This window comes from Dermacentor variabilis, chromosome 11 (genome assembly GCF_050947875.1).
Source record: "Dermacentor variabilis isolate Ectoservices chromosome 11, ASM5094787v1, whole genome shotgun sequence".
Classification (NCBI taxonomy): Eukaryota; Metazoa; Arthropoda; class Arachnida; order Ixodida; family Ixodidae; genus Dermacentor; species Dermacentor variabilis.
Window position 1 is genome coordinate 31,661,833 of NC_134578.1, and position 13,058 is coordinate 31,674,890.

The following is a 13,058-nucleotide window of genomic DNA, read 5'->3' on the forward strand; positions in this document are numbered from 1 at the left end:
ATTATCGGTCAACAACTGTATCGCCAAGCGCAGCTGGGAAGCCACAGCTTGGCATGACAAAGGGCTTGGTCAAGCTTTGACCACTCACCTGCTGTAGTGGCTCGGTAGCCATGACAACCCACTGCTGAGCACGAGATTATGGGTCCGAATCCCAGCAGCCACTGCAATGTTCTGGTGGGTGACGAGTGCAAAAGTGCACCATACTTTGGGTGCATGTTAAGGAACCCTAGGAGGTCAAACTTCATCGAGAGCACCCCCCCCCCTCCCCACTTTCTTCAGTATGGTGTCTTTCATAGCATGTATGTTGCTGTTGTATGATAAATGCAATCGACTTAACAATGTTTTTCATCCCTGTGTGATAGATCAAGCTGTTCTGCCTTCACCCTCTCAAGCCCACCATGCAAGAGATGCGGCTTAAGGTCCACAAGGACGCATCACTGGCTGAGGCCACAGAGACAGCGCATCAGGTGAGAATAACTTTTTCTCTCATGTGTGGAAGAGATATAATTCATATGTACTATTAAACTGGCGTGTCCACCCCCTGCTAAATTTTGGACCGTGCAAGAAAAGTGTACTTTAAGGTTAAGCGGAATTAGAGTGGGCTTCCCTGCAAAAATTTGAAGTTGGAAATAAGAGCGTATGTGTCGCAAAAAGCTAGCGCGACATGCTTAATCTTTGACTTCAGAAAGACCATGCTAAGAACAACGGCCATACCAGTGTTGCACTAACGTTTTTAGGTACTCTTTTTCCCTATACAGTACTCGTATTGATACAAACCTTTCGGACCTCAACCCCCTACAATAAATGATACAATAATGCATTATGGGTGATGCAGGTTATATGTGGGGTGAGTGGTCAAATAAGTGCCGGAAACTGTGCAGATCATGGGCCTGGAAGGGGTGGTTCCACTGGAGTGCTGTCGTCTCGTGATGTACGACGACTGCGCCGAGTCCCTGGAGTGCTCGCTGGAGGAGGTGGCCCACCAGACCATGGGCCAAATCCTGGGCGGCGTCAAGTCCACCTACCCCTTCGACCTGCTCCTGGAGATACGCAAGCCCCACGAGACCTTCCAGCCCTACAAAATTGGCGGTGAGTGAAGACCAGGGCAGCTTCTGTTGTCGAGGGCAATGAAGAAAGAAGGGGCTTCCGGGTCAGAAACAAATGGCGAGATTTTTTGAGATAGTAATACAGTCGGCGACCGATGATTCGGACCTTACGGGGATCGAATTCAGCCAAAAAAAAAGACATTCTTTACATTTTAGTGTACCTGAGGCTGGAAAAATGGGTCTATGCACTGCTGCACTGAGATCCGCTTACTCAGAACCAAGTCTGCTAGTATTTCGGCGAGCACAATGCTTTCATTGTACGATAACGAAGCACTGCAAAGGCTTGCGCTGCGTGTTAGCTCAGTGACTACGCAGCTCAAGGCACTCTGTCCTTAGAGTCGTACTCGTACTCGCTGTTCACTAGCACAAGCACTTGATAGATGGTATTGGCATCATTCAGTTCAGCACAGGAAAACTCGGCACTGTCGACAACGGCAGTCTTCAAAGTTCACTTCAGCCGGAATCGGCACACTGCTTTCCTCGTCAATCGCCAATCGGGTCGTCTGTGCTCACGAGCCCTACCTTGGAGGCAGTAGTTGAGGCGAGGGTCCCAGGTCTTTGGCGTCTGAATCACTGCAAGCAACAAATCCTACATGATGGAAGCAATGGGGGATTGGGCCTGGTGTCAACTCGTCAGCAAGAATGTGCATGGCAGACAGCAAGTCTGTGCCGCAACTTTTACCACTGTCCGGGCATGTCGCCATGAGATATGTGGTAGGCGTGAAATCGCAAGGCTGATCTGCTTGATAGCAATAGACAAATGCGTGTGTGGCATTTGTATAAGGTGTGTATAGTGCCATAGCCCTCGCAAATTTTTTCTTACAGATTGCGTGAAGCTTCTTCTTTTTACTAGATTAATTTTTTATATGCAGTGTACTGTAGAGTTTATCTCTCGAACTCAATTAAAACACTGAGTGAGACGCAAAACAAATGTAAGCTACAAAAAGTTGTGCGGAAACCATCGACGATGACTGTCAGCGCAAGTGAATAGCCAAATGCTTCAAGAAAGCCATTTGCTTTATGAAGGAATGTTGCGCCTGATGGTGTGTATTCGTTGCAGTCAATATATTTGTTTCACTGTAATTTTGCAGTGAACATAGCTCTTGACCTTGATCTGTTGCGATAGTATAGGTACACAAATCGAAGAGCCGTAGGGGTTGGCCTTTGAGCGAGGAATGCAAATTGGTTGCAAGAGCCCATGCACTGTGTGCATCTGTGCCTTTTGTATCAACAGTGAAAGTCTGACCATGAAAACAGGCAAAAGAGTTAAAGCTTTTTTCTGTGTTGAATAGGGGTTTGCGAATAATAAGATTTTGTAATATGAATACTTAGCATAAATTATCAAATTGACTATTCAGTAATGACACGCACAATGCATCTGTTATGAAGTTGGTTTATTTTAACATGTCTGAACATTGTAATTGCATCTTCATTGGTAAAAAAAATTAATTAGTAAGCCGTTGCACTAAGAGATTGTGTATTTGGCTCATGTTAGCTTTGGAAAATTGGAGTAATTTTTACTAGTTGTCCGTTCTCACCACGTGTGTGTGCCTTACTATACCTCATCGATTTCCTGTAAGATCAGAGGCATTTGGCCCTGTACCATTTGTCGCTCATCACATTTGCTGTCTAGCAATAAGCTTGGATTGGGGGCGGGACCTGCAAGAGAGTGCAACCCCGCAGTTCGCAAACCCGTGCCCCTTGCTGCTGAGAGGCTGGCTTTCCTGCAAAGCTGAGACGTCCGATGGCTAATCGTGTTGTACAGGCGAAATTTAGCTAGCAGCATGAAATTATCGCAAAATTCAACGCAAAATAAGACATTTAGATAAGATAAAAATCAACGCCAAGAAACATGCTTGCTCGCGCACAACCAGCAATGCGTGCAATTTGTTTCACATATTCGTATCCGATCGAATATTCGAAATTTTCTCCTACATAGTTTATGACTGAAATACGAATATTAAAAATATAATATTCGATAATATTTGAAGATTTCGAATATTCACATGGCCCTGCTTTATAATGATATACGCAAGTGCCCAAAGCCAGCAGTTACGGGTAGAACAGGCTAATGCGCAGGACTTGTCACCACAGCGCTAAGCAGAGCATGCCACAAAGAAGGAGTGCTTGTCCATTGCAATATTGGTACAAACTGGCAGGACGAATACAGCTTGGGCTTTGGGATTACAAAACTAGGGATCTTAACTTTTGCGTAGATGGCGCTCTCGCTGATTGCGTTCATACACATGGCTTTTCAGGAACAACGGTGAAGGTGCACGTTGTCAATCTGGAGGCCAACGAGATTGGACGGCCAATAGTTGTCCGCGGTCTCAAGACTCAGACGGTCGACGAGTTCAAAGCCCAGGTAGCTCAGGTGAGTTTTAACTCTTGCTCCCAGACCTCTTTCCCAACCATGTTCATGTTTCCGTTACCTATTTCTGCGGTCTCGTAGATATTGAATTGCTTTCTCTCAGTATACTGCCCATTTCCCTCTTTATTGGACTTGACTCAATAAATTCTTGATTGAATATGAGATTTTGGTTAAGGTATAATTGTAATTTGTGGTGGGAATATCATTGAGAGAAAACATGGGCAGCCACATGCTTCAAGAGAGAGTGCAGCCAACCAAACAAAATGATGTCTGTGCTTTTGTTGTATAAGTGTAGCTCATGTCAAAATAGAAAAAAACCAACCGAACCATTCTGTAGTCTTACAGCTGGTCTCATAATTGACTGCCTCAGCGTTTTCCATTGAATAACTACGAAAGTTAAATCGCTGAGAAATAAGAGGCTCCATTTCTCTAGCAGTTCATTTTGTTACCGTATTTACTCCTGTAGGTCCACAACCCTGCTTTGGAGTGGGAAAAATTTTGAAAAAAAAAAGTTTCACAGAGTGTCATGCACATACCCACGTTCTGTAACCCGCTGCTAGATGACCCTAGTTGTCCTGCCCATGATGTTACTGTCACTGTATCCCACACTCTGCACCAAACAGCAGCTTTGGCCGCAGACTCCCAACGAAGTGGTGCTGTGCCATTGGTTGGGCCTATACAGTGAGTGGGGCGAGCAGGAAATTATGGGAACTTCGCCCTTGAATGTTTGTGCCTGCAGACCATATTGCCAAGTGGGCGTGAGATCGCATGCATGGGTGAGACCTACAGCTACATGTGTGAAGCTGGGTTTGGGTTTGCATGCAATCAGCCGGCAACTACCATGAACGCCTAACAAGTCCATGTGTGCGCTTACTGGATGGAACAGCGTAAGCTCGTGTGTGGGCATAAGGCTAAGGCAATTAAATGGACATTCCAGGCGCATTTCTGCCGTTGGCTGTGAGGTTCCGTATAAAGTCCGGGGGTGACAAAACGGCCTCCGCACCGTGTGCTGTATGTGCGAGTGAAAGGGTGCGACGGTGAGCTGTTGATTGTGGCTCAATCATGCGCATGTAAGCGAGGGAAGCAGGGAGGAAGCACGCCGTCTTTCGTCATACGCAACGATCCGTGGGAGTGTAGGGAAGGGCCCGTATCTTGAAAGCCATCTGCGATGGGGACAGAGTCCAGCCGCATGCGATGTTTTCGGGGCTTAGAGCGCATTAGTGTGAGACACAGCAAGAAAGCCAAATCGCTCGCTACTGCTGCTGCCGCACTTCCTCACTCCAGCATTTCGACAGTCGGCGAGTTTTCGCAGTCATCGAGTGAGATGTGTTCACGTTTTCTTGTGTGCGTGTGACACCATGCTTGTTAATTTAGTTAGGATGCCTATGTTTACAAGTTTATACGGCCGATAAAACTACTATCCTTACTTGGTGTAACTAGTGGTCCACTAATTTGCTATTTGCTATCACAATTGATGCTTCATCATTCGGGCAGAACTGAGGCATTTTTTTGCACAGCACAGCCTACGTGTGTGTGCGATATGTGCACTCCACAATGACCCATGAAATGGACCCACGAAATGGACCCGTAGCCTCGGCCATCGTGAAATTTCAAGTAAACTTAATTTTAATGTAGAGAGAGAGAGAGAGAGAGAAGGGAAGACGGAAAGGCAGGGAGGTTAACCAGACTGAGTCCAGTTTGCTACCCTACACGTGGGGAGGGGAATGGGGAGTGAAAGAGAGAGAGAGAGAACTTGGGTGTAGGGTGTCTATAGTCGGGCACTCAAGTCTGTTGCCCTCAGGTAGCGAAAAAGCGCTCGAACTGCTTTCTGGGCTAATGAACTGTGAGGCCAGGCTCCCAAGATCTTCGCTTCCGTAAATGGCCTGTCATCCAATCTATTTAAGGCACACTGGAGAGTCTCACGTTGATTATCGAAGTGAGCAATGCTTTGAGCAATATTCTCTGAATTAATTTTATGCTGTGCTGATGCTGTAAAAAACAACGAAATTGATTTTATCCTCACAATTAGTTTTTACGAGCTGCCCCATCATTCTGACATTTTTGTGGTATTTTCGGTATTCAAAATATAGACCGGCGACTGTAAATGTGTTCATGGTCAGCAAACAGTGGTTTTTTTTTTTTTATTTGGCATAGAAGTTCGAGCGCAGTTTGAGGCTTTAATGAGTGGCTACAAGCCTGCCTCGTGTAAGGCCTGCTTATAAGAAATAAAAAAATGTGGGTTTTACACGAGTAAATATGGTACTAAATTGCAAGCATTGGTGACCCTGGCTGGTTGCTTTTCCGCCAGGCACTATATTACACATCGGTTCAGCAAAACGCAGGTTTAACAAGCTAATACAAGCTTTCGAAGTAGAGCAGGGAAAAGGCAGGCACGAATGTGTAACATGGACACACAAAGCAGCCACGTTCTTGTAATAAATGTGAAGAAAATGTATAGAATACAGTGCTTTGTGCGTCTATTTTCTTATTTTATTGCCAGTCTTCTTCCACGCTGTACTTTGAAGGCATGGCAGTGTTCGAGGTTAGTGTGTGACCGCACTCGACTGAGCCATTCTTGCATGCAGCAACTCGGCCTGCCCTCAAGCAACATGCGAATGGTGCTGGAGAACTACCACAACAGCCTAGAGCTGCTCACTGCATCTGGACGTATGCTGAAGTCTGAGGGCTTTGGCAAGAGTAATACGGTAAGTCGCTTTTGTTGCATTAGCAATTGCCCCCTTCAGTCCTAGGCTTTTGGGCTAGTTCTAGTTCGATGTAGTGTACCGTCGTTGTATCTTGTCGGCATCTTTCGTGCGCTGAGGTCACAGGTACTGCACCCCTTTAGTCACGGTGTCATCATGTGTGTGGACGACGCGAATTCGTTTTGCCAATTCTGGCAAACAGTGGCAAGGCATGTAACCACGGAAACTGAGCTGCGAGTCAGTTGATACCTCTGCTTATGCCCAGTATTAATTCAGCTCACTTCAGACTGCAGAGTACTGGCTATGCATGAGCTCTTTATTACTGGCACTAACCATGTTTGACAGGACGTTTGATATGCTGCGTTCCGTCACCGATGGTAAAGTAGTTCTCTTTCACTCCTTTTTATGCCTGCAGCTAATAAAATTGTACATGTGCTTTGGGCTGGTAATTCACGTTTTTGTGGAAAATATTTGGCATTATTGATGGTACACTAAGTTGAAATTTATTACTGTTGAATTGCCAGCACTCGCTAGAAAATGTGAAAAGGATTTTTGTACCATCTTTGCTTTCCTTCAAGACAGCCTGTGGCACCTAGGAATAACATCACAACGCACTTAATGACAGTGCTTCGTAATTCGTGACTAAATGAACACTCCAGTTGTCATGCCTGTTTGTATGCATGTGTGTGCTGTCGCAGCAACCTGCAGCCCACTTTGGCAAGCCAACGGAAAAAAAAACTATAGCATTCCCATTATGCAGTGAGACCCCCCTGCCTCCCCTCCTCGATGTTTCCCATGTGAAACAAGAGTGTCTCGGGTTACAGTAGTCTTGAACACAGTCAAGGAGTACAGTCAACCGATAATTCGGACGTGCTTGATTATTTGCATAGCCCCTCATTACCACCACTAGCCCCAGGTACTTAATGTATAAGGACAGCCGAAATTTCGGATGCCATTACAGCGCATTATGTGGCAGTTCGTACTGCAGCTGCATGACCGTGTGCTAGTATGGCCACCAAGTCCAGCAGAAAGAGCAATATTTTTGTCTTGAGACGTTACCGGCATGGTCATTGCTCATGCTGGCGCCTATGATAATTCAGCGCATGCATTGACTGTACTTTCGTCTATCTGTAGTGACACCATGACACGTGTCTTTGAAGCCTTTATTCTTGCATTTGTAACACCGTGAGCTTTCGTAAGTGCGTAGTTGCCATCCTTGATCGCGGCGATAGCAACCGCGGTTTCGACTGCAGTGGTTGTGCCAAACAGTCGTTTCGTTTTGAATAGGTGCGCGCATTAGCCGCGTTTCTTAGAACTGCGCAGTCGCCATCTACGATCGCATCGATTCCCACCGTGGTTTCGCCCACAGGGGTTGTGGCAAACACTAGTTTTGAAAATTCGCCTAATTCGGACATGCTTTCGGTCCCGGGAAATCCGAATTCACAAGCTTTTACCGTATCTCTGAAAGTGATGACCCGAGAATACAGCACACCCTTCTTGGCCGTTAACGGAATAATGTCTGGTATTTGGTGTTTGGCATCTGGTATTTCGGACTCCCAATTATGCGTGCATTTAGGCAGTCCCCGTCGAGTCCGAATTATCGGTCAGCGACTGTGGTCGATTAGTTGGTTGGCTGTTTCCCTCTATACTATGTGGCTCATGCCCACTATGGGGAGTTCGCTGAGTGGGGTAGATTTAGGAGAGTCATCACTGAATAATTTTCTTCCCAAATAAACATCACTTACGCTCATCTGCAGCAGTTTACTCCAACACCATGCAAAACACTGCAAGACTTAATGTAATATTTGTAATACTGCAATATTGTAATATTGCACATGCTGTCACATCACTGCTTCACGTTATGGATGAAAGTGCAACTTCTTTAGTGATGTCACTGCAGACGATGCACACTTTGGATTTATTGCATGAAGCAGGCAAGCAATTCTCGCAAACGTGGTATAAAGCCAGACCCACCGCAAAATCCTACCTGCGCACAATATTTTATTGAAAATGAACCATTAGTTTCGCTGGAAGATTCACGCATACTTGTTGCTCCTATTTTGACAACACATGGTAAATTTTTAACGCAAGGCACACGCATGCCCATAGTCCACACATGTTATCAATGCTCAACTCCGCATCTATGGCTTTTGCTGTTGAAACACTGAGTTGCTATTTCCGGGCAGTCTTGCTCCGTCCATTTAGACCACTGTTGTTTGGCCGAGGCTGACATGTACTTCTGTGCTTGCCTCTGCCTATTAATTGTCGACGTCTGTGTGAAACGCAGGTGTACATAGAATTTCTCAACGAGGAGGATGCCAGCCGGCCCTTCCGTCAGTCTCGGTTCTTCGAGATTATCGATCGGCAGGTCAACACCGTCGTCATCAACGTCCAACTGCCACCAGAAGAGAAAGGTCAGTACTAGACTGGCGTTGACATTTGGTTTTTTTATGTAAGTCATGCTTAGGATCGGTTGGGAGCAACAGCAGGCAAGGCCAAGGAAGCGGACACAAGCAAGTGTTAACTTCAACAGGGGCTGTATTACAGGCTCGCCTCGAATAAAACCGTGGTGGTGCTGCTATAGGCTACAGCGCCATCGAGGAGGACCTCCAATTTCTGATTTTGGAGCACCTTAGCGTGCCCAGATTGAGCGGTGAGGTCAAAGTGCCCTGCTTAGAACACCATCCTGCCACTGGTCAGCAAGGTCGCCATGCCAGGGCTGCTCTGATCCTTCAAGTAAATGTGGCTATAGTCACCTGCATTGACATACTGTGCAAAGCCTCTATTAAAGCCTTTAAAGGCTTTCTTGAAGGCCTGCCTCATAAAGACTTTGCTGAAGTTAGGGCTTTTGTGTGTCCACTTGTATTCATCTGTCACTGTACACATTCCTAAGTCGGTTCAAGGCCTGCCACTCTACTGTGCTGCGCTATCACCATGTGGTTAAATTCGAACAATTCAAGATTTACATTTAAGATATGATTTAAGTGAAGAGCTCAATATTAGAGCAATTCAAGATGATGCTTCTTCATACTCTCAAACTAAGCAATGCATGCGGCATAGGTTTAAATTTCAACCCTTCAAAATTGGACTTACAGTTAACGTATTATTATTTTGAACTTTTCAAGACGCCAGGGTATAACAAATGCTTGTCTTAAACTGAACAATCCGTGAGGCATCAGTGAAATGTAGGCTCGCATTGTTTTGCGAGAAAATTCCTAGCACTTGTTTCAGTGACATAGCACAGCTTCAAACAGGCTTAGCGCAGTTGCAAGCACGCACACTTTTACGGCTATTGTACAGTACAGTATAATGTATGCATAGATAGGAACATGCTAGCATGCCTGGCATCGTCCCTATGCTTGAGTGAACATGAAAAAGATCTTAAAGAAACGAGTAAGTGTAATTGAAGTGTATTGTACAAGTCTGAGTCTGTATCTCTCGTCTGTGTGCAGTGTTACTGGAAAAGCAGCACATGTCTTCCAGCAGCGAATGTGATCAGAGGTACAGCAACGTGGAAGACGAGGGCGGCACAGGTGAGCGAGACTCCCTTTTACATAATACATATACACTCAGGTGTACAGCCACGAGCAAAAGTGTGCAGACCACAGGGTCGCCGAAAAAAAACGTCATTTCTTTGTAATTTATGCGCATAAACGGAAGCTGATGAGTGCTCTAGAAAACTTGTAACGCCAAGTGTGTGGTGCAGTCTTTAATCTTTAATTTCAAGTTGCATTCGCAGATAGAGGTGCAAATGAGTTTCGTCACGCAGTCCCTGGTCCGTATACTTTTGCTCACGGGTGTACATAATGTGGCCAAAACCGGAAAAACAATGCGTGTCTTAGGCCACTCCCGCCCCACTAGCTCAGCATGTGTCATCTCTGGCTACAGTGCACCGATTATGTAGATGTCAACTATACTCGAGTGTGCCAAATTTTTAGTGACTTCAGATCGTATGTTTTCCAGGTTAGCATGTTTTTTGTCGCATTTCTTTTTTTTTCTAGATCGTATGAGCGAGGTTCTACTGTACTGTACACTTGAAATGCGACAGGGAAATCTTAAGAACTGAACGAGCAGAATTACTTCAGAGTTCAATGTCACCTCGCTAAGCACCTGACCGCAAACAGTGCTAGGAACTGATCTATGCATAAGGGCCAAAATTATGCCAATGTAACACAAATTCGAAATGGCAGAAACACAGATACACATATTAGTTAGCCCTAATTTCGTTTGTTTCATTCTCAAAGTATGCACATTTGATAGCAGTTAAATTTTTTTCAATTCAAGCAAGCTGACTAAGGTAGTAGGGACTACAAGCTACTTCTGTCTGGAAATAAATGAGTTTATTGCCAGTCAAAGGGTAGGGCATCTGCCATTCTCTGTAGCATGGCCTTGCACTTGCGAGGTTCTCAGTTGCAGCTTGTTGCTGCGCGTGCAGGCGCAGCAAAGTCGACGCAGCAGACGCAGACATCCAACACCGCCCTGTCGGATGGCTATGACAGTGACCTCTGCGATTCGTCCTCCTCGGGCTGCCATGGCGCAGGCGGCGACCACTCCGAGGATTCTAGTCTCACAGACAGCGAGCGGACCCTCGTCGGCGACGACATATCGCCGCGCAACAACTCGCCCGACCTCGCCGCGGACGACAATGGCTGCTGTTCGGGCGACGAACGTCTGCCCAAGTTTGTGCCTTCTGTTGGTGAGTTGTTTAAAAATGTCTTGCATTTGTCGTCGCAAGTTTTAATGCATTAGCATTCTTAAGGTACATCACGCATTTTGGGTGGCTATGTATCTCTATCTAGTTATCTATATATGTTTGTATGTATGCATCTATTTGTTTGTACCTAACCTTTTTCCCACCTGCCTGGGTCACTGGGTAGTCAGCGGTTGAATGGGAAGCATATCAGGCAGCTGTGCTTAGGAAACAGGATTCTAAAGCAACCTTCGGAACAACTTCGGTTCACTGATTAATGTGCACATAGGTGCCACTCTTTGACGAACATCATTCACGCCGACATAGGTCACTGTAGATGCGGGACTGGGTGGGTCACTATTCAAAGAAACTCTTTGACAATGACTTGCGGTACAGTGAAACCTCGTTAATATGTACCCACTTAATAAATAATTTCGGTTTAAATGTAGTCGCAATGAGTACCCCATCCTGTCGCCATTGAACCTGAGGTATTGGCTGGCCACTGAGATTTAGTCACTTAACGCATGCCATACAGCTAGTGTGCAATATTTACTTCATTCATCGGAATGTACAAGCGTGGAATCTGCAAAATGTTATGCGCGCGGACCATAGATAGCAAAATTATGGTACATTGACCCTTCCCGGACTGCAGTCGCCACTGTTAGTGACATCATAACATGGTAGCAGTCACATGTTGCCTGCTCCCATAGCTTCCAGCGCTTCAACTTCTTCCTTATGGAATACAGCATAGATGATGACCCTTCTGTATCTGACATGGCTAGTGTGTTGACTGTCATGCGGGCATTAGCAGAGAAGTGGGGCCTAATGGAGAAACTGGCTCGCAGCCTTGCGGAGTTTACAGATGGTATAGTCTCTGCAAGGCCGCCACGGCGGCAAGTGAAAATACAATTTTTTGCTGGCTGCTCACAAGTAGAAGTTGTCGGCGTGTGTTTGTGTGGGTGTTTGAGTGAGAATTTGTTTTTTAGCCAATAAGTCTATAGCCGCTTATCTGCCATTGTCAGTTTATTAGTCCATCGCTTAGTGTGTACCTGATTCAGGTTTCCTGCCAACTACGTACTAGCCAAGTTTAACCATACTAGACCAGTCTGTGCTGGTCTTCATTGAACCTCTTTGATGCCAGCTGGGGTCACTGGTTATGTGCCAGTAGGTGTGTGCCACACTTCAATGAAATTTGCACACATTACAGACACCAGCACCTAATGTATCCAACTCTCTCTATGCCTAGAACGCGCCAGAGAGAAATACTGTGGGGCCAACTACAAACTCGCTCGCACTTTCCTTACCCCGCGCACTTTGCACTTATTCTTTCCCACCACATACCAGACACCCAAGTGTCGCTTTTGCCCTGTCCCGACAGCAGATCTCTCCCATATCATGTGGCAATGCCCCATCAAACCCCTCCCCCCCCGCACTCTCAAACCCTTAATTAGTAGCGAGGAGCTGTGGGAGACTGCCCTGCGCAGCTCCGATCCCACCCTACAGCACCAAGTCCTGAGGTGGGCCGAGGAGGTAGAGGAGGCCTACCACGACTGGTAGATGGACATCTAGCCACATAATGTGGTGACGGACGCCTGCGGGGACTGGAGTACTTAGACTTCCCTCTCCCCCCCCTGCCCCTCTACTCTCTTAAAAGGGAAATAAAGTTCATTCATTCATTCATTCATTCATTCATTCATTTAGTGATTGTCTTTGATGCCAACTTGGGTACTAGGTATGTGCCAATGGGGATGTGCCGTTCTACAATAACTAAAAAGATTCGTTAAATTACTCCGATGCTGAGCGGAATCAAACCCACGTCACAAGGGTTCCTCAAGGATAGCAACCCGACACACTAGCAGGCTGCACCATAAATGCAGTGGCTGTGTGCCCCTTTCCAATGAAAGCTTTCATGCCCACGCTTTGGCGAGCCTTGCCATGAATGCACTGGGTATGTACCGACCTTCAATGAACCTCTTGCCAACTTGGGACACTCGGTATGTGCCACTGAGTGGATGGCACGGGTGGCACTGGTGGCACACCAGTGCGCCACGTTTCTAGTCTGAGGCCACGCGTGGTCTTCTCAGCAGTGCCATTAGACAGTGCAAACTTACACAATTGTAAGTCGACTCCTTTTTTTTAATTTGAAAGTCTGAAGTTGGGAGGGTCGACTTGCAATCGAAACCAAAACA

At 46.1% G+C, this 13,058-nt stretch overlaps 1 protein-coding gene across 5 annotated transcripts in view; it reads left to right on the forward strand.

The window, feature by feature from the left end:
• The window catches only part of LOC142564766 (ubiquitin carboxyl-terminal hydrolase 47-like), a 72,166-nt gene that overhangs the window by 34,057 nt on the left and 25,051 nt on the right, over positions 1–13,058 (forward strand). For all 5 annotated transcript variants that reach the window (XM_075675914.1, XM_075675915.1, XM_075675917.1 and 2 more), the window contains 7 exons: positions 363–467; positions 882–1,089; positions 3,365–3,480; positions 6,063–6,182; positions 8,467–8,593; positions 9,632–9,712; positions 10,615–10,875. In XM_075675914.1, the coding sequence (XP_075532029.1) occupies positions 363–467; positions 882–1,089; positions 3,365–3,480; positions 6,063–6,182; positions 8,467–8,593; positions 9,632–9,712; positions 10,615–10,875 (1,018 nt within the window). The remainder of the gene's footprint in view (positions 1–362; positions 468–881; positions 1,090–3,364; positions 3,481–6,062; positions 6,183–8,466; positions 8,594–9,631; positions 9,713–10,614; positions 10,876–13,058) is intronic.